The 17,811-nt window shown below is 42.0% G+C and overlaps 1 protein-coding gene across 1 annotated transcript; it reads right to left on the reverse strand.

The window, feature by feature from the left end:
* Window positions 1-1,080: 1,080 nt before the first annotated feature.
* On the reverse strand, window positions 1,081-11,173 carry ATP5PO (ATP synthase peripheral stalk subunit OSCP). Its single transcript, XM_063114668.1, has 7 exons — window positions 11,068-11,173; window positions 9,819-9,869; window positions 7,678-7,788; window positions 5,168-5,297; window positions 4,277-4,389; window positions 1,575-1,661; window positions 1,081-1,265 (listed from the first exon to the last, which is right to left on the reverse strand). The coding sequence occupies exons 1-7, from the start codon at window positions 11,101-11,103 to the stop codon at window positions 1,152-1,154; spliced, it is 642 nt and encodes a 213-aa protein (XP_062970738.1). The 5' UTR covers window positions 11,104-11,173; the 3' UTR covers window positions 1,081-1,151.
* Window positions 11,174-17,811: the final 6,638 nt, after the last annotated feature.

Raw genomic sequence — 17,811 nt, forward strand, 5'->3', positions numbered from 1 at the left:
AAAAAAAAATTGAGTTTAGGCCGACTGTGACAGCCAGGAGGGTCGTGTTGTGCCAAATGGAGGGAATTAGTGTGCAGTGAGTAGCCCCAGGCTTCATCGTGGCCCCATAGGACTTCCTAGCTGCTGTCATCCTGCCTCTGCCTAACCTGGGGTAGCTCTGGGAACAGAATCGGTTTGTAGGCCAAACACTCCTGGAGGGTAACCAAGGAATGTGCACCTGAGATTGTTGCCTGGGGAACTCTATCTTCCCCATAAGGCCAAGAGGAAAAATGTAGGGGAACAGCTGACCTGGGAGCTGGTCTCGGTTAATGGGCAAATTGGGAGCATCTTAGAGATAAAGTGGGAAGGCGCACGGGGACTCACCTGAGATCAGCTTTGCCTGTTGGCTCTAGCAATGAGCTAGTGTGGCGTTAGTGATGTAGTGCAACCAACAGGAAATGGGGAGCAGAACACCTGGGCTTTAGGGCCTGACCCACCAGCTGTCCAGGCATGTGACCCTGAGCAAACCTCTAGGGCCCCTCAACCTCTTTTGTCATTTGTAAAGCAGGGTGATATGTCCATCCACCTGGATCACGAGGTCATTATGATGTTTAAGATGTACATGAAATGGCCTTGAAAGCGACAGAGCATCCTACAATTAGGTGTGTTATGTCGGGATTAAGAGCATTTTAGTAGGGAGAAGCCTCCCTGGGGGACTGATGAAGCAAGAGTCATCCGATAATCTATTAGGGACCAGGAGTTCTGAACAACCCCTTAAAGACATGAGATTTCGGCAGGCACTACTATCAGATGGACTTCGTTGAGTGACTACGTGCCAGATGCTGTGTTTAATCATTAATTAATTCCTAACAATAATCTGCAAACCAAATTCTCCAGTCAGAAGAGCTTAACCTTTAAACTAGGGAGATACTGAAAGATATAAAAATAAGGCACCCTGTATTCCACTTTTTTTTTTTGGCAGCTGGCTGGCACAGAGATCCAAACCCTTGACGTTGGTGTTATCAGCACCACACTCTAACCAACTGAGCTAACCAGCCAGCCCTCCCTGTGTCCACTTTTAAAGACAGTAAACATAATATGGCCTGTTCAGGAAGAATTTTATTGTTGTTCCAAGTTTAAGAATTTTCACTGACGACAGAAAATCAACACTTTCAGATAGTCTCTCGCATAGCCTTGCTCAGCTTCTGAATCTTGGTTTTTGCAGACATATCAACGTATTTCTCTCCAATACGGACAATCATTCCACCCATGATTGACGGATCAGTCTAGGAAAGAAAATAGGTTGGAAATGTAAAATCACATTGACATTATTTCACTAATCATATAAATAGATTAAAAATTGCTTTGTAAAGGCTAAATGTGCTATGCAAATATAAGATGTTCTAATTATATCTTGAAAAAGGCAGAAGTGGAGTTGTGCAAGGAATCAGATTATCATTTAAATTTAAAATATAAATTTTCGACTATAAGCAAATTAATACAGAATCAGATCTAATTTTTCACTAATACTTTTTATAGTCATTTTAAGTTTCAAATAATCTGAGGAAACATACCATAAATAACTAAAAACCTACCTTAACCTCCAACTTCAATACTTGGCCTTGACTTAGGAAGCTCTTCAGGACTATTTTTAATTCAGAGAGGGTAGCTTCATCTAAAGGCTAAAAAAGGACAAAACCATCCTTTAAATTTAGATAAAGCAAAACAGAAACTTCCCCAGTTAAAAGGAAAAAATAACCAGGCACACATCACCAAGACAGGCCTGTGGATTCCTGTCTTAACCATGAGGGGACCCATCATGGAAGTGCATTGCAGCATTCACTCCCTGTCAGTGCTGGTGGTTCAGGGAGCATGAGAAGGCCCTGCCTCATAAGGATACCTGGGTAGCTCCTGTTGGGCAGTTCACTTACTGCCCATAAATGCCACCTCTCCCCCTGTCTCTGCTCCATGGTACTAGCAGTACAACTTGGAACTAGGAGGGAAAAACCCCAAAGTTACAATGCCTGCAGATACGAGCCCATCCATGCAGGAGATGCAGGCCTCTCCTCTGTGCAGCCCTGTGGTCCAGCATACGCCTACTATTTCCTTGGACAAAAAGCTGCAGTTTAACCTGGTTCTACAATCTCTAAGTTTTCCCAGCTCTATTGGCTGTCTGTCTCCCCAGATATAATGCTTACCTGGAGCTCTGGCATACCACGCCACTCTCTGCATCTCACTGAGAGAACATGCAGCAGCTGGCTTTTTCCTGAAGTCAGCACAGCTGTGTAATCTGCTCATAAACAGCAAGCACCCCAAATGTCCAGACTGCATCTTCTCCTCTTTGCCCTAACTTTTACTCCTGGTTGGTTAGGTGATTAGGCGAGAATAAAAAAGGTTGCTGAAGGAAGGGCTTTTCACCTGTCACAGTCCTACCTCCCCACCCCCCATCCAAGAGTCCAAAAGATAGCAAAAAATCTTTACATTTTTGTAAAGATCTAATAATATCTTTTGGGTGGTGGTGGTGGTGGTAAAAGTCTATCAGGGTTCAATGAAAACATTCTTTGCTGAGATTACGAGCTTAGAGCACTCTGAAACATACACACACCTTCCACTGAGACATGCACTGAGTGCCAGGTACCTGTCTGTGCCAAGCATTTTACATCCACCATCTCCCTTAATCCTGACAATCCTGTGAGGCCAGCGATTATTATTCCCATCTGACATGAGAGAACTGAGGGTCAGAGTGGTTAAGAAACTTGCCTGCGTTCAAATCAGCAAGTGAGGACCAACATCAATGTTTGAAATCAGTCTGTGTATTTGTAGGGCCTGTGCCCTGGTCATTAATAAAGGTATACTTTTTCTTTTCTAAACAGTGGAAACTTATTTACCCAAGAGTGTCAACAATAAAAGCATTAATAACAGTTGGTTCTAAAACACTTTTGCAAAAATAAGCATCCTTTAAAAATATCATGTCCTTGTGTTCACCGAAGAATGATCTATACCAGTGCTCAGCCATGCAATTGGTGACTGTGTGGCTGGTGAACACCTCTGTGCTACACTGTCAGGAATAACCAGTGTGGTCACAGTGAGCTCCCTGCAAATGTCTGAGCTGTGATCGTTTTCAGCTAGATATGTGTTTTGGGGGCACCAAGTTCTGAACTACAAATGTGCAAATAAGTATTATGTGCTAAAACGCTTCAAGTTGAAACTGGGCTCTTTTGGAGAGTTAGAGCACCTTTTAGACACTGGGATTATTCATCTAGATGAGGTCAGGCACTGTGTATTCCAAGAAAATCTATCATACTCTGATTTTTTTTTGTTGTTGTTGTTGTTGTTGTTGTTGTCTACTGATGTTTAAGTCCTACAGACTGTTTTCCTGTACTGACTGAACTACATTAGGAAAAAAGTTCATATTTAACACAACAACAACAAAAATTTTTGGAAAGACAATGTGGTGTAGTTTAAGGAACATAAGCTTCTGAGACAGAGAGGCCTGCGGTCAAATCCTGGTCCCACCTTATGCGACATAGGGCAACCTATGTAATTTTCCTTGGCCTCAGTTTCCTCATCTGTAAAATAAGGACAATTCTATAAGGGTACTTCAAAAAGTTTGTATGGGCTGGCCAGTTACATCAACCAGCTGGTTAGAGCACAGCCTTATAATACCAAGGTCACAGGTTCAGAACCCCACACCAGCCAGCCGCACCCCTGCCAAAATTTGTGGAAAAATAGAATTGAAGGATAATAAGAATCTTTTCATGAACTTCTTGAAGACTACTTGTACTTCTACCTCATATGGGTCTTTTGGTATTAAATAAAATAATGAATTAAAAGTATCCAGCATATGGTAGGGTTCAATAAATGGTGGCTAGTTATCACAGCCTATACTAGCAAGTCAGAAAAAATCAAAGGGCATATCCTCCCTACCCCCTCCCATTCACTGCCACAAAAAATGAAAGATCAAACACTTAATAAGGTATTTACAAAATAATTTAAACTTATAATGGAACAAAAACCACTCTTTTTTTTTAAAACACATTTTGATATTCTTTACATTTAACCCAGTTTACAGTCCTTATGAATAATAACCAGTTACAGAAGCACTAAGAAGATAAACACTGGCCCTCACTTCCAAAGTAGAGGTTCATAGAAGCTGACATAAGAATGAAACGAACCTACCTCCCAAGTGACAAGTCATCTTTCCCAATTTGATTTTACCCTGTTTTTTCCCTTTCTTTCTGCAAAATGTGATGCATGTAATGTCCAGGAAAATGTGGCAGCAACCCCCGTTACTTACAGATGCAGTGGTCACTGTGCAAGGTACTTCTCCACGGTGGACACTCATCATGGTAGAAAAGGCAGAAATGACTCCTGGGGTATTGTTTAAGCGACCATTTTCAGCAAGCAAATCTGGGAAAGTGAAAGTGTCTCAGTAACATGAAACTCATTTAAACAGGTTGTTTATGAAGAATTACATTCACCCCAAAAGCAAACTTAGCTTTGTGGCCTTAAAAAACCATATTCAGTGTCCTTTAAGAATGCAAATGGAGAAGATACCTGTTATTTAAAAAGTATATTCAACGTTTTTTTTTTTTTTTAAAAAGACTGCACTGACAACATTTAAATTAGTAAGTGTGGGAGATTCTTGCCCACACAGATCTGCAACAGACTTCTTATACTCAGCTTGCAATTTAATTTTCATATTTATGTTACAGATTTCAATGTTTGGCTACAAATTCCCAAATCAACATACTGTCTATATTCAAAGACGATGGCATGAATGCATTTTCTTTGGAACTTGTATTTTGAGTTGGCCATGAGGATTTGAAAAGCATTCCAACTGTACCAAAGGATGCAAATGTCTCCAAGGACTAAGGCATACACCACTGGCCACAAACTATTTTCTCAGCATGAATCCCACTGGTATCCTCCATGGGCTCAAACTTCTGACTATGCAATTACACTCCTACATCTCAGTATCCTTTAGGCAATGCTTCTCAAACTTTAACGTATAAACGATTCCCTTGGGAAGATGGTTAAGGTGCAGATTCCGATTTAGCAGGTTGGGGTGGGTCCTGAGATTCTTTACTGCCAGCAGGCTCCCAGGCGATGCTGATGCTCCTGGCCACGGACCACATTTCTAGCAGCAAGGTTTTAAGAGACCTCAAATGAAAGTTCTAATACTTACTGATTAGATTGGACGTGAGAGGAGAAAATTTCTCTTTTGCTGTGATGTCATTTAGGCTTTTCACTTTAATGGAATGCTTCACATAGGGATTCAGAATAGAAGCAGCCAGTTTGGGTTCCTTCAGGAGTTGCTAAAAGTACCAAAAAAATATTTCTTAAGTTCTTTACAGCACAAATGATCCCAGCTGCCAAACTACTTTCTTATGAATTAAGTATTAATTAAATTAGCACTGTCAAGGCACATAAGTTTAAAAACAAATTTCTCTTGACTGCCTTTAAGAATGTACTGCACCATGATTTTGTAAAGAAGATGCTCCGTGAAAAATCTTAAAAATACTTTATGAAGTTTCTTAAATTTATTTTTGCTTTTCAAGAAAGAATGAAAAACTAAGGAGCCAAAAGCTTCAATTCATTGCATATTTTAATGTATTTAATACGGGTAATAGTTTAGTTTTTCTAGCAATGCTATCCTTCAAGTACAGACCCAAAAGACCACAAAAGAGGCCTCCTTGCCATTCCCTTGGAGGGGACTCTCTGCCCAGGCTGACCCTGATTCTGTCCTGCCTTTTCTTTTACAGAGCTCCAGAGAACCAACCCAACTCTGTGAGACTTCCGGTGTTTCCAGAACAACAGACTGATATGAGTCTGGAAGGCAGAGAAGACAAAAACAGGACTGCAACCACCACAGGAGAGCATTTTGTCACAAGTTTGTTAAATCACAAATGTCTGGATACAACAACCAAGTGCAGCTGCCAGCACCCTGCCCCCCTTACTATCAGGCCAGAGCTCTAACAAACCACCAACAGTCGGGCATCTTTCAGTTACTCTGCTAGCACCTCCTCCCAGGTTCCTGGTTAGAATCCAGGCTACTTGTCACACACTGTCGTCCAATGCTAAAATTTCCACTTGAGTTGCCCCACAGAAAAGACATCTTTCCATAAAATTGTAGGCTTATACAAATTAATAGCATTCTGCAATTTGGATTATCCAGCTTTTCATATTTCTTACCTGTTTCTGCTGCCTCATCCAGTGGACAGTTAGTGTGACATCTCTATAGTATCATATTTCCCTCTCAGTGCCAAAAAAGTGCTATTTTTCATTTATAAAGGGTCTTAAGGTAATTGCCTCCCTTCTTTTTCTCCATGTCTTGACTGACTGCCAGGTTTTAGTCAAACCCCATTCTAATGTCCACAACCCAGGTCGTTCTCTCTGTTGGGGACATGACTGTTTAGCTGGGTTTAAAGTGGGCATAACTGATAAGTAGCAGACAATTAATCATCACTTCCAAAAATGCCTGTGTGAGCTCCTGTCTACTCCTGCTACCCCTTCCCCCCAAGTGTCTCCAACAGTAAGGTTGGGCCCATTGGCTCTATGAAGATCAAAAGGGTTTATCACACCAGCTAAGACCTTAAGCATTATCTACAGAGATAACTGGACAGAGGAAGGAATACAGAACTAAAGTTACTCTGTTAGAACAAAAGTTCCAATAGGAGCTCAAAATGAAAAGGGAGTAAAACGTAAGTAGTATGGAACAACAGTACTTATAGAATGTAAGTATAATAATTAATACAGAATATAAATATTATACTATATAACTAGTCTATGAGTTGTTTTCTCTCTAAAGAATATAATAAAAAACTCTTTAGAAATATGTGGATTAAAAAATACAAGATACGTGCCTCCCTTCCCTTCTTTAACATAAACCTCATTGCCAGAGGTGGCAACTAGAAAATAAAAGGAAAGAGGAAGAACAAAATGAGAAAATTCAGTGAAAATTAAAGCAGAGATTCTCCTATTTAAGTTACAGTGTAGGCTTCTGTTACTTTGGTTTATTTACTCTTCTTTTCATGTCAAATAAAAATAGACTTTCCCCTGTAGCCTCATGGTCTTTTTTTGTCAGTTCTCTATTATCATTATGAAGCTAACACATCTTTACTAATTTTGCTGCCCGGCTGTGCTCAGTCATTCTCCCCTCACCTCTTAGGAACAAAACAATAATTAAGAGAGAAAAAAAGGTTTCATAAAGAAAATAATTTCTCAGTACAACAAATCATAACATATTCTAAAGATTATTTTGGAATTACCTGATTATAGGCATAGATTTTTTTTTCATTTGTTATGAATATTCACGGGGTACAAAGCCAAATGTCACCACTCGTGCCCAAGATGTGATGGCCAGAACCATACTGGCAGCAAGGCACAGATTTGTAAAGGTGACTTTTTCTCTTCTGAAATGTCAATTTTTCTTAAATTACCATCTCGTATTTTTATATTTCTATCACTTCTTAGCCTGAAATCTTGGTTCCTAATATTAATATCCACATATTTGTTCCTATTATACACTAGTTTCAGAATAATAAAAGCCAATATTATTGCTAATGACCTATTTTCAGAAGTTTTTGCAGTTTTTTTCTCTCATAGGAATTATACCTCATTAGGGATGCATAATCAAACAACTAAAGGAAAAAATAAACAGGGACTTAATGTGTAATGAACAAGAAAACTACTTACTGCTACCCTCAGCAACTCCTTTTCTACTTGTTCCAGTTTATTCTGTTTAGATGCAGCAGAATAAAGAGCAGTGGCATAGCGACCTTCAACACCATATACCTGAACAGGTGGCTTTAAAAAAAGAGTGGGGTAGGAAAAGCATGAAAAAGCAAAATAGTGAGACAATATTATACTGTCAAGAGAAGAATTAAGTATTTGTAACTTAAAAAATACATCTCTTATAACACAAAACAGTTTAAATACATCATCAAAGAGCTGTCCTACATGGAAATTCTCAAACAAATTAGGGATGTTTCCTTGGCCAGGTCACCCAGTCTCTGGCCTCTAATTCCTCATCTATAAAATGATGAACTCAGAAGACCGGTGTCTAAAGTCCCTTCCTGCTCTACCTACCTATAATTCAATTACTTTAATTTTGAGATGTGCTTATGCTCCTTTGAACTCAATTAAGTATTCAGTACCACATATGGGAGGTTTTTAACACTGAAAGAAGGCAGTTGGAACATGTTAGAGCAAGGAAAACAGGTGTTTATGAAACATATAAGTAGAGTCACGAGATGCATAAAGATATTTTGATCAACGACAGACCCCATGTACTATGGTGGTCCCATAGGATTATAATGGCTACCCCATATAGACTAGGTATGTGTAGACTACACCATCTAGGTTTGTGTAAGTACACTCATTCTATGCTGTTTGAACAACAAAATTGCCTAATGATGTATTTCTCAGAACACATCCCCATCACTAAGCAAAGCATGACTATACTTTTATATATTTCATAGTAATACTATAAATGTCCCCTTAGAGAGCCTCCCCATCAATGTTCAATTTAATAGAACCCTTTAGCAATTTACCAAGTACCTGGTACTTGAATTATTTTTCATGATAAACTGTAGACTTTTTCTACACACTACACACTACCATCAATGTATGAGTACATGTGCTTAGTGGTATGTATAGTTGTACTGGGAAAGTTTAGGCTTTGAATGAAAAAGATTTACTTCCACTCCAGCTCTAAGTCTAACCTGAGTAACCTTGGGCAAATTTTCCCAGAGCCTTAGTTTCCCCTATTATAAAATAGGAAGACCAGTTAAGTCCTATCACTGTTATCGGGTTTTAAGAAGTTCTCTTTTGAAGGATAGAATTAGACTATTCATAATGGTTTGTAGAGATCTGGCACTGGTAATGAAGGTTGGGGTGTAACAATCATTTTTCTAAATTCCATCTGATGTGGTTCGCTAAAGACATAGATGTGGTATTTTGATCGTTCCCTTAGGATAGTTTTCCAAGGGGAGGATTGGCTCACTGTTGATTGGGGAGCGGGGTTAGGTGGGTAGGAAAGAGTCCAGCACATCTTTGGGCCTGTGAGCTGAGAGAAGTTCCTGCTCCCTGACAGTTGAATCAATTCTCTGTCACATGGGAACTAATGGCTAAAGAAAATTACAAAATAACCCATGGAGATAGAGTTAGACTTCATGTTCCAACAGGGTTGTTACCACTTTTTAGCTATGCATCATTTCTGGGGGCTTCCTGGTGAACTTTGTTTACTAAGTCACTAATAGTCCTCTTCATCAGGGGTCAACTAGCTTGAAAAGGACTGGCAGATCTTTGAAATGGTGAAACTTTTTGGTGCCTAGTGGAGAAGTCTCTTTGTAAAAGCTCATTTTGTTTGGAGAACAGGTGTAAACAGTGTAAATATTCCTCACCAGCTGAAAGAGAGCAAGATGGAACCTGGAGAGTAGCAACGAAATTGCAATAGAAAGAGAGATACTTTGACTTTAATTTCAACTCCTGTAATAAACTACTGTGAGAACCTGGACATGTCACTTTTTCATTGAACTTGTTTCTCTCATTAAATAAATAAATGCTAGCTTGCCTATTTTGGAAGGTTAATGGGAAAAACAAATGATTAAAAAAAAAAGAAGTTCTCATATATAAAGTTTATGCCTGGGCTGTCACATAGCAAGCACTCAAATATTCCTTTTCCCACTTCATGCACACATCACATTTTGGGAACCACAAATTGTGCAGAAAGGTTCAGATAGTGACTACACAGAAGTCCATGCCCTAACTGTACTGTTGTTCGACTCACAGACTTTCATCTGCTTTGCAATCACAAGACTATATAATTAACATACCCTCACAAGCTTGGCAAATGGCTTCACCAATGATGTACTGAAGCATCGCACCTTCAAAACAATAAAGGAAAATAGATCAAAAAGAGATTATTTGAAGGATTTCTGTATTTAACTCAATAATAATAAAAAATTTTAAATGACTTTTAAATGATTAGTTTCGCATGTTTCTTTTATCATCCACAGAGATTACATGAGGGTGAGCTGCTCTTTACTACCTAGGAGTAAATTTTCCTACTGACACTCATTGCAAGTTCCTTGGGAAATCTCCAAGTTTGCCAGGAATGGGTTAAGGCCAGTACACCAACTTGAGAGTGCATGCTTCAGAAAAATTTAACAAAATTTTTGGCTTTATATTACCACACCCTGGAGCAGGATTTTAATAAAAGTGAGGGGATTCCAGAATGATATGCAACAGATGTACCTTCTTAGAAATCCAAATGCTATCTGAAAATACATATTAATTCTTTGAGTATTGCAGCAGTTTGATCAGACAACAGGCCCTAGTTCTGAGAGATGGTACTTTGTCTTTCAAAGGACATAATTAGAATTTACAGTTTAAGAAGCACCTGCGAAGGTCACCTTCAAATACTTCCAACTCTGAAATGTGCTATATCAAAACTGGATGTGAAGACTAAAAGACTGTTTTAACACTTATGGGAAAATTACCTAAGCTGCAAGGGGTCATGATATGTAAAACATCATGGTGAGATGTAGTACAAGGAGAATACATTTTTTCCCAACTCCATCTTCTTGTGACCCTGTGTGTTCGAATCTCAACTCTAGCACTTACTGGCTGAGCAGTCAAAAATGAGTTGTTCAAACTTATCTGTCTCATTTTCTTTACAAAACTGTGACATGTACTTTACAAATATTCCTTAGCACTGCTAGTGACCCCTGACAGGTTTTATCACAATAGCAAAAGAAGCGGATTTGGGTGCTTGGCCGCCTCTTTCCTCGGAGTCCCGGGAGCCCGGCCCCTCCTCCTGCGCCCCTTAAGCCAGCTGCTTCCCGGGCATGGACTCGGAGGGTGCCAAGGTCACGGCATGCGCAGCCCCGCACCATTTCCCCCTGGGCGTCCCGGGGGAGCAAAATCTGGGCCGCCCGGGCCACCCTCACTTGCCGGGCCCCACGACCTTGGCCGGGGGCCACGATTCCCCAGCTGCAGCCTCGCATCCTGGCTCTCGGGGTCTGGTACAGGTCACCCCGGGAGGAGTCCTCCCGCTGTCTTTGAGGACCTCCATTCTCTCACCTGCCGGGAGAGCCCTGACACTCCTGGGGCGGCCATCTTCTCCCGGGCAGCTGTAGGTCAAACCCGAGTTGGAGAGAAGCTCGCAAGGGCGCAGGCGCGCGTTAGCGTAACTGCTAGGCTCGCTGGGAAATGTAGGCTTCTGTCGCCATGCCGCATGCGCAATGAACACCCTCAGGCTGGGAGTTGTAGTTCTTAAAAGAATTGGTAAGGACTGAGGTGGGGCTAGTGCACTCGCACCGCATCTGAAAATGAAATCCTTGAGTTAACTAAGCGGCCCTTCTTGTAGAATGGATTTACTATCCCTAGTTTTAAAATTTACGCTGAGATAAACACGGTGGCATTTGTTCCATTTCACATTCATCACTAGCGTCATTAGCGACTTTACCCTTCTCCTAGCATGCCAAAGCTGTCCTCGCGCTACCCCCCCACCCCCCCCACCCCCCCACCCCCCCACCCCCCCACCCCCCCACCCCCCACCCCCCCCACCCCCCCACCCCCCCACCCCCCCACCCCCCCACCCCCCCACCCCCTCACCCCCCCACCCCCCCACCCCCCCACCCCCCCACCCCCCACCCCCCCCACCCCCCCACCCCCCCACCCCCCCACCCCCTCACCCCCCCACCCCCTCACCCCCCCACCCCCCCACCCCCCCACCCCCCCCACCCCCCCACCCCCCCCACCCCCCCACCCCCCCCACCCCCCCACCCCCCCCACCCCCCCACCCCCCCCACCCCCCCACCCCCCCACCCCCCCACCCCCCCACCCCCCCCACCCCCCCACCCCCCCACCCCCCCCACCCCCCCACCCCCCCACCCCCCCACCCCCCCACCCCCCCACCCCCCCCACCCCCCCCACCCCGGTCTTACGGCTCCAGGAGCAGGCACCACGCACCACGTCCCTCTCCCTCTTACCTGGGCCATTACTCCCCTCCATTCCCCTCCCCTCTTCCCTCATCTCACCTGAGTACAGCACCGACCTGTTGGTTTGTGAGGGCACCTGAGATTCTGGTGCCTAAATTCCTGATTCTGGGTATGGCAGAGTGGTTATTCGAGAATCGGACCTAAAACAGGAGAATCCGGGCTTGAGCAAACGTGGCATTGAAACTAGCCTTGGACTGTTCCTCTGCATTTATAAAAACAACCAATCTTCAACCCATTCCCCCGAAATGAAGCTTACTCTAATTTTCTCTTATGTAGAGCAGAGAATTTGATGAGCTGGGGTTCCTGGTCCTAATGATGGGGTTCTGTGATCAATGTAAAAGAAAAATTGCTCATCTCTATTATAGGAACACAGACTCATTCAGTAATTTACCCTTTTAGGGTACATTTTTCTCATCACTACAAATTTTTTTTTAATGGAGAAAAATAGAAGGAATGTAATTGCCCTTTCTTCTACAACCTAGAGGCAGCTGTTGTCAATATTTTGGTGTATTATTTCCCAATAGTTTTTAGGCTGTAGCCTGAATTACCCAAGCTTGAATTCCCATCAGTCCTGTGACCTAGGCCCAGTGATATAACTCTGTGCGTCCATTTTCTTATCTGTAAAATGGGTATTATAATAGTAACTGCCTTATAAGTTGTTAGGAAAAATAAAGAAGTTAACATATATGTAAAGTACTCAGAATAATGGCCTGACACAGTGGCGTCCAATAATGTTAGTTTTTTATTTGTGTTTGTATTGTATTACATGTACAGATTCACAATCTGTATTTAATTTAGTATCTTGCCTTTTTTGTTAATACCAGAGAAAAAAGGATACAAAATTATGTATGAATTGTGAATATATGCTTACAGTAATCACAATGTAAGCATGTTACCAAGTTATAAAATTTTCATAAACATTTTAATGGCTACAGAATAACCTGTCAAATGGTTAGCTATTCTGTAACTTAATCATTCCACGATTTATGATTTTTTTAAAACATAATTCAGATGGTTTCCATTTTTTTTCCATTTTAAACAATATTTTGTATCTTCTGGGCATCTTTAGACACAAACTTTTTTTTCATATTTAGGATAATTTCTAAATAGATTTTCAAAACTGGCACAGCTTGGTGAGAGAGTATGAACACTTAAAAAGCCTTTGATGTATGAGGCCAAGCTGCTTTTCAAAAAATTTAACCTTTACACTTTCACTAGGAGTACATAAAAACCCTTGTTTTACTCCGTTCTGCAAACTATTTTCAGAGACTATTTTCACATAAGCCTAATGGAAATCATTTAACACATTTTATTGAGTACCTATTATGTGCAGGCAGCTGTTCTATGACTAGAAGGTGGAGTACAAAAGGGACAAACTGCTTGCCTTCAAAGACCTTACATTCTATGTGAAATCAAACTGCAAAATCCATGTTTCCTGAAGTATGGGTGTTAATAGATATAATACAAATCAAAAGTTCTGAGGTCAAATACACTTCGGAGACTCTAGACTATATAATGTATTAAAAATTATAAGTAAGCTGTAAGGTTGTTTAGCAGAAGGGAGATGCCCTCTATTTATTTTGTATTTACCCCATTCCACTCCAGCCCTTTATGCATCTGCAAAATAGGCCTGGTATCCGCCCCCCATCCCATTTTATAGATGGGGAAACTTCTTGTCTCCTGCTTAGGCAGCTAATTTATTAAATGGCAATCAGGATCTCAAACCCAGCCACCTGCACCAAGTCTGGTCTCTTTCCACTGCCTTGGTTGAATGAATGAATGAATCCACTGGGCTGTTTTCCTGGGCATGGGATTTTGATGACAGTGAGTTTTGGTGATGTAAAGAAGCCCTGAGGGCTGATGCCCCTACAGTCAAACCTCCCTTCTGCCTGCTCTTGGATGTCTGGGAGGCCTGCTGAAATCTCACTGCAGGAAAATCTCTGCAATGACAGGCCAGGGCTCATATGCAATGTTCCCAGCTGTGTGACTGCCATAACTTCTGCAATGTAAGAACAGAGAATTTGGAAAGGAAAAAGAATTTTGTTTCATAGAAGAAGGGGAAAGACTTAACACCCTGCTGTGATAGCACTTTCCCTCCATACAAACTCAAATTGTTTAAAAATTAGTCATTTTAATAGCCAAGGCTGATGGAGTCAAAGGGATTGCCCAAGGCCACAGGGTAGGGCTACAGTGGGAGCAAAATCCAGACATCTAATCTCGACTCTTTTGTTTCATGCTGACCTTCAGCTGAAAACAAATATTGCTCATGTTTTATTCCCTCTACAAAGAAACCATATGCTATTGTAGAAAGTAGCACTGTGGCATCATGAGAGTCTCTACTGCATGTGTCTTAAAAAATGAAGTGACTCTCCCTTTAACCCCAAAAGAACCCTTCCAAAACTACACTAGTCAGAAATCTGGGCGAAGGTTAGTGTGCAAAATGTTCACTGAACTCACTTCGAAACAGCAGAAAAAGTTGGAAACACATGTCTCAGCATAAGAGAATGGCTTTTAAAATGGCATATTACGTAGCCATCAGAATGAGATTTTCAAAAAGTAGTTAATGACAGGAAAAATTATTTAATGACATGAGGAAAAATGACAAACTGCATTCTGTATTTTTCTGCAATGAGTATGTGCCACTACTATAATAGGGAAAAAGAAAAATAAGGATGACATGATCCTGTCACTTGTTAACTACCTGGCCCCTTAAAAGGGAGATATATCTGCTCTAGTTTCTGCATAACACAGTTTCTCACATGAAAGTCTGTTGTTTCAAGTTGATGAGCTCCATGAAAGACTGAGAAGTTGGACCAGAGGACCTCCAAGGTTTCTCCCAAAGAACAGCTTCAAAGTAAAATCCTACAGCCTGGGGGAATTTCTTTAGCTCTGCAGAATACATAGTAAGGATGGTATCTGTTCAGGGTAAAGGGCAATAATAAGGTTTCCCCCACAGGTTTTATTACATTGAAATGATGTAGGAAATGTTTGCATTATTTATGTACTTATTTATCTTGGAGCAAATTCTGCTTCAATTTTCTCTTTCTTTTGTTCTTTTCTCCACTTGTGGTCTTGGGGCCACAGGCTAGCCGCCCTCATTTAGAGCAATCCTTTTTCACCTAACCTATCTTTCTGTTTAAATCCCAAGAATGGGAAACAAAGGTCTGTGGCACTTCCCTGTTAAAGGGGGTTTTAGGGCAGTCCTGCCAATCTGCAGATATCCCTGGGCTGGAACTCACCAGGCTTTGAACAAGAAAAAGTGTTGACAAAAATGGACAATGGGATTCCAGGTAGTGTGACCGTATTAGTTTCAACTGCTTGTCCACAGGATTTGGTGCATCTGCTATAGAGGAAAAGAGCAAATAACACATCAAAACGGTTTCTTTGGTTTTTGAGTCTTTGGAGAAAGCTGTATTAGTAGGGTCTGCTGGACAGACCTCCTGTAAGTCATGCCACCTTGAAACTGCCACCTGCTCAGCACTCAAGGTCACCCTTTTCAGCTTGCTCCTGGTTTCTGAAGGATCCTCCTGACAGTAGGGGGTGCCATCTCCTCACACTGTAAACAGCCTCTGGAGTTGGGATCTATTTCTTTCTAGAGCTTTCCCTATCCAAACCTCACAAATGCAAGAATCAGAGTAATATGAGATCGACCAACAAAAGGAATCCCTGAGAAATACTTAAACCCAGGCTCTTCGTGTTTTGGGGCCAGACAGCTACAGTTTCTTGTCCCCGGCCACACAGCCCCCAGGCCAAAGCCAGCCTTAGAAACCCCTAGAAACAACCCCTTCTAATGTTCTTTCAACTCTACAGTGCCCTTTTGTACCCCAACCCTCAAACTTCCCGTAGCAACCCAGGTTTTGGTTATCTTGATTAGGTTTTGCTATTTGCTCCCCAGGTGCCACAGAAAAATGCTGCTGGGATGGAGCAGACATGACTTTGTTATCCACGTCCTTTTTCTTTCTGGGCTGGGGAAAAGTTATGCCATTAAATGGGTGCCCTATTCTGGAAGACAGTCATGATGGAAGGCATGGACAAATGATACATGGCAGAACATTTTTCTGCTGGTTGATTTGATCAAAATGTGGATGAGTAGTGCCTATAGTAAACTATACCTGTCTGGTGCCATTTCTGAGGTAAAGAAGTGCTCTGCAGTTCTGGAAGTACTAACATCGATTTGGTGGCCCCGTCACTGGGGGCTGGACACTATCCTGCTGTTCCTGCAGAGGTGGTGTCAGGCTGTGCAGCCTCCCAGCCAGGGTTGGGATCCCAGCCTTGCCCCTCACCAGCTGTTGTGCCTTGTGCAAGTCACCTAATGTCGGTGCCTCAGTTTCCCCACCTGGAGAATGGAGATAGTAGGTATTACGTGAGTTAATGTCTGTAAAGCATTTGTTAGCGCTCCGTAAATGTGAGCTGTTACTTTCATCCTCAAGGCATAATTCCTCTATACTTTGTCTTTCTTTAGAGGCAAGATGAGCACAAATGAGGGTCATTCTTCACTATGGAATGTTAATGCTTTATTGCACCTCCTTCCTGAGTTGTGGCCCAGAAAGCACAACAGAGCTTCAGTGTACCTTTCTGAAAGCCCCATTTTGGAGGGTCTGACCCCAGGGGACCACAGCTAGGTGAGTGAGAAGGGGGTGTCCTCATCGGAGGGTCTCCTAGGGAAGGCAGACTGGTGGTTTTAGAACAATCAGCAATCAGGACATATTAGTAAACAAGCAAGCATTGAGCATGATTTTACTTAAAAAAAAAGAGTATTATTTATGTTTGGTAGAAATAAAAATGTGAGAACAGCTGAGGCTTTGTAGGAAATCAATGTGGAAAAGGAAATTATATGGTAAAGAAAAGGAAATTATACATTTTTTCTTTACACAATTATGTAGCTGTAGTAAAAGTGAAAGTAAAAGTCAGGGCCCTGAAGACGTTCAGACGCGCGAAGTGCTCCCAGAGCGTGGGACAGCATGGGGTGCAGTCCCGGTGTGACGTGCCTCCGCGTAGTGGAGGGATTTTTCTGGACCCCACGGTGGGTTGCACTGCCCAAGAAGTTGTTGACAAAACTTGGTGGCAGCAAAGAAGCTCACAGAGAGGTACGCTTGCTTTGAGGTTCCTGGTACATCAGGTTGGAGCTGTTTGCGGGGAGGCAGTTTAGAACAAGGAAGATGGGGAAGGAGGACAGTGGGTGCTATGGTCACCTCGTCACCGCTGTCCCCATGGAGAGGCTGGGAACAGCATGGGCGAGATGACTGGAGAATAAAGGAGGCTTTTTCTACCCCGGAGTTTAAAGGCAGCCACAGTTTCTGTAGCCAATGAATTAGTGTGACCTTGCAGATGGCCCTTGACTGGAAAGTGGTAAAGAATGCCCCCATACTTTTCATCTGCTGAGCACCTCCTGGGGGGAGATGGGCTGGTAGCATATTTCTGTGGGTTTTTGATTCTGTGGAGAGAATTGCAAGACTGAATAAAAGCACCATGCATACTGAGTTTTTTAAAAAAATTTGTTTTACATTGTACTATTTCCTTTATTAAATTCAAAATATTTTAACATTTACTTGTACATATTTGTAGGATACAGTGTTGTTTCAATACATGTGTATACTGCACAATGATTCACTTACTGTAGACAGCGGAGTTTTGTACCCATTAGTCCACCATGTCTCCTCCCCCACCCCTCTCTCTTCCTGTCCTCTGGTTACCATTATTCTAACTCTCCACTTCTATGAGAACCACTTTTTTTTAGATTCCACATATGAGTGAGATCATGTGGTATTTGTCTTTTTGTGCCTGACTTACTTCACTTCACATGATGGTTTCCAGTTCCATCCAT

The sequence above is a fragment of the Cynocephalus volans genome, chromosome 1 (genome assembly GCF_027409185.1).
Source record: "Cynocephalus volans isolate mCynVol1 chromosome 1, mCynVol1.pri, whole genome shotgun sequence".
NCBI lineage: Eukaryota > Metazoa > Chordata > Mammalia > Dermoptera > Cynocephalidae > Cynocephalus > Cynocephalus volans.

Coding starts and splice junctions, on each gene's coding strand:
- ATP5PO (XM_063114668.1), bottom strand. CDS start 11,103: ATGGCCGCCCCAGGAGTGTCAGGGCTCTCCCGGCAG. Junction 4,390..5,167: donor TCTCACGTCCAATCTAATCA/GTAAGTATTAGA, acceptor TCACTTTCCCAG/ATTTGCTTGCTGAAAATGGT. Junction 1,662..4,276: donor GCACAGTGACCACTGCATCT/GTAAGTAACGGG, acceptor GTCCTTTTTTAG/CCTTTAGATGAAGCTACCCT.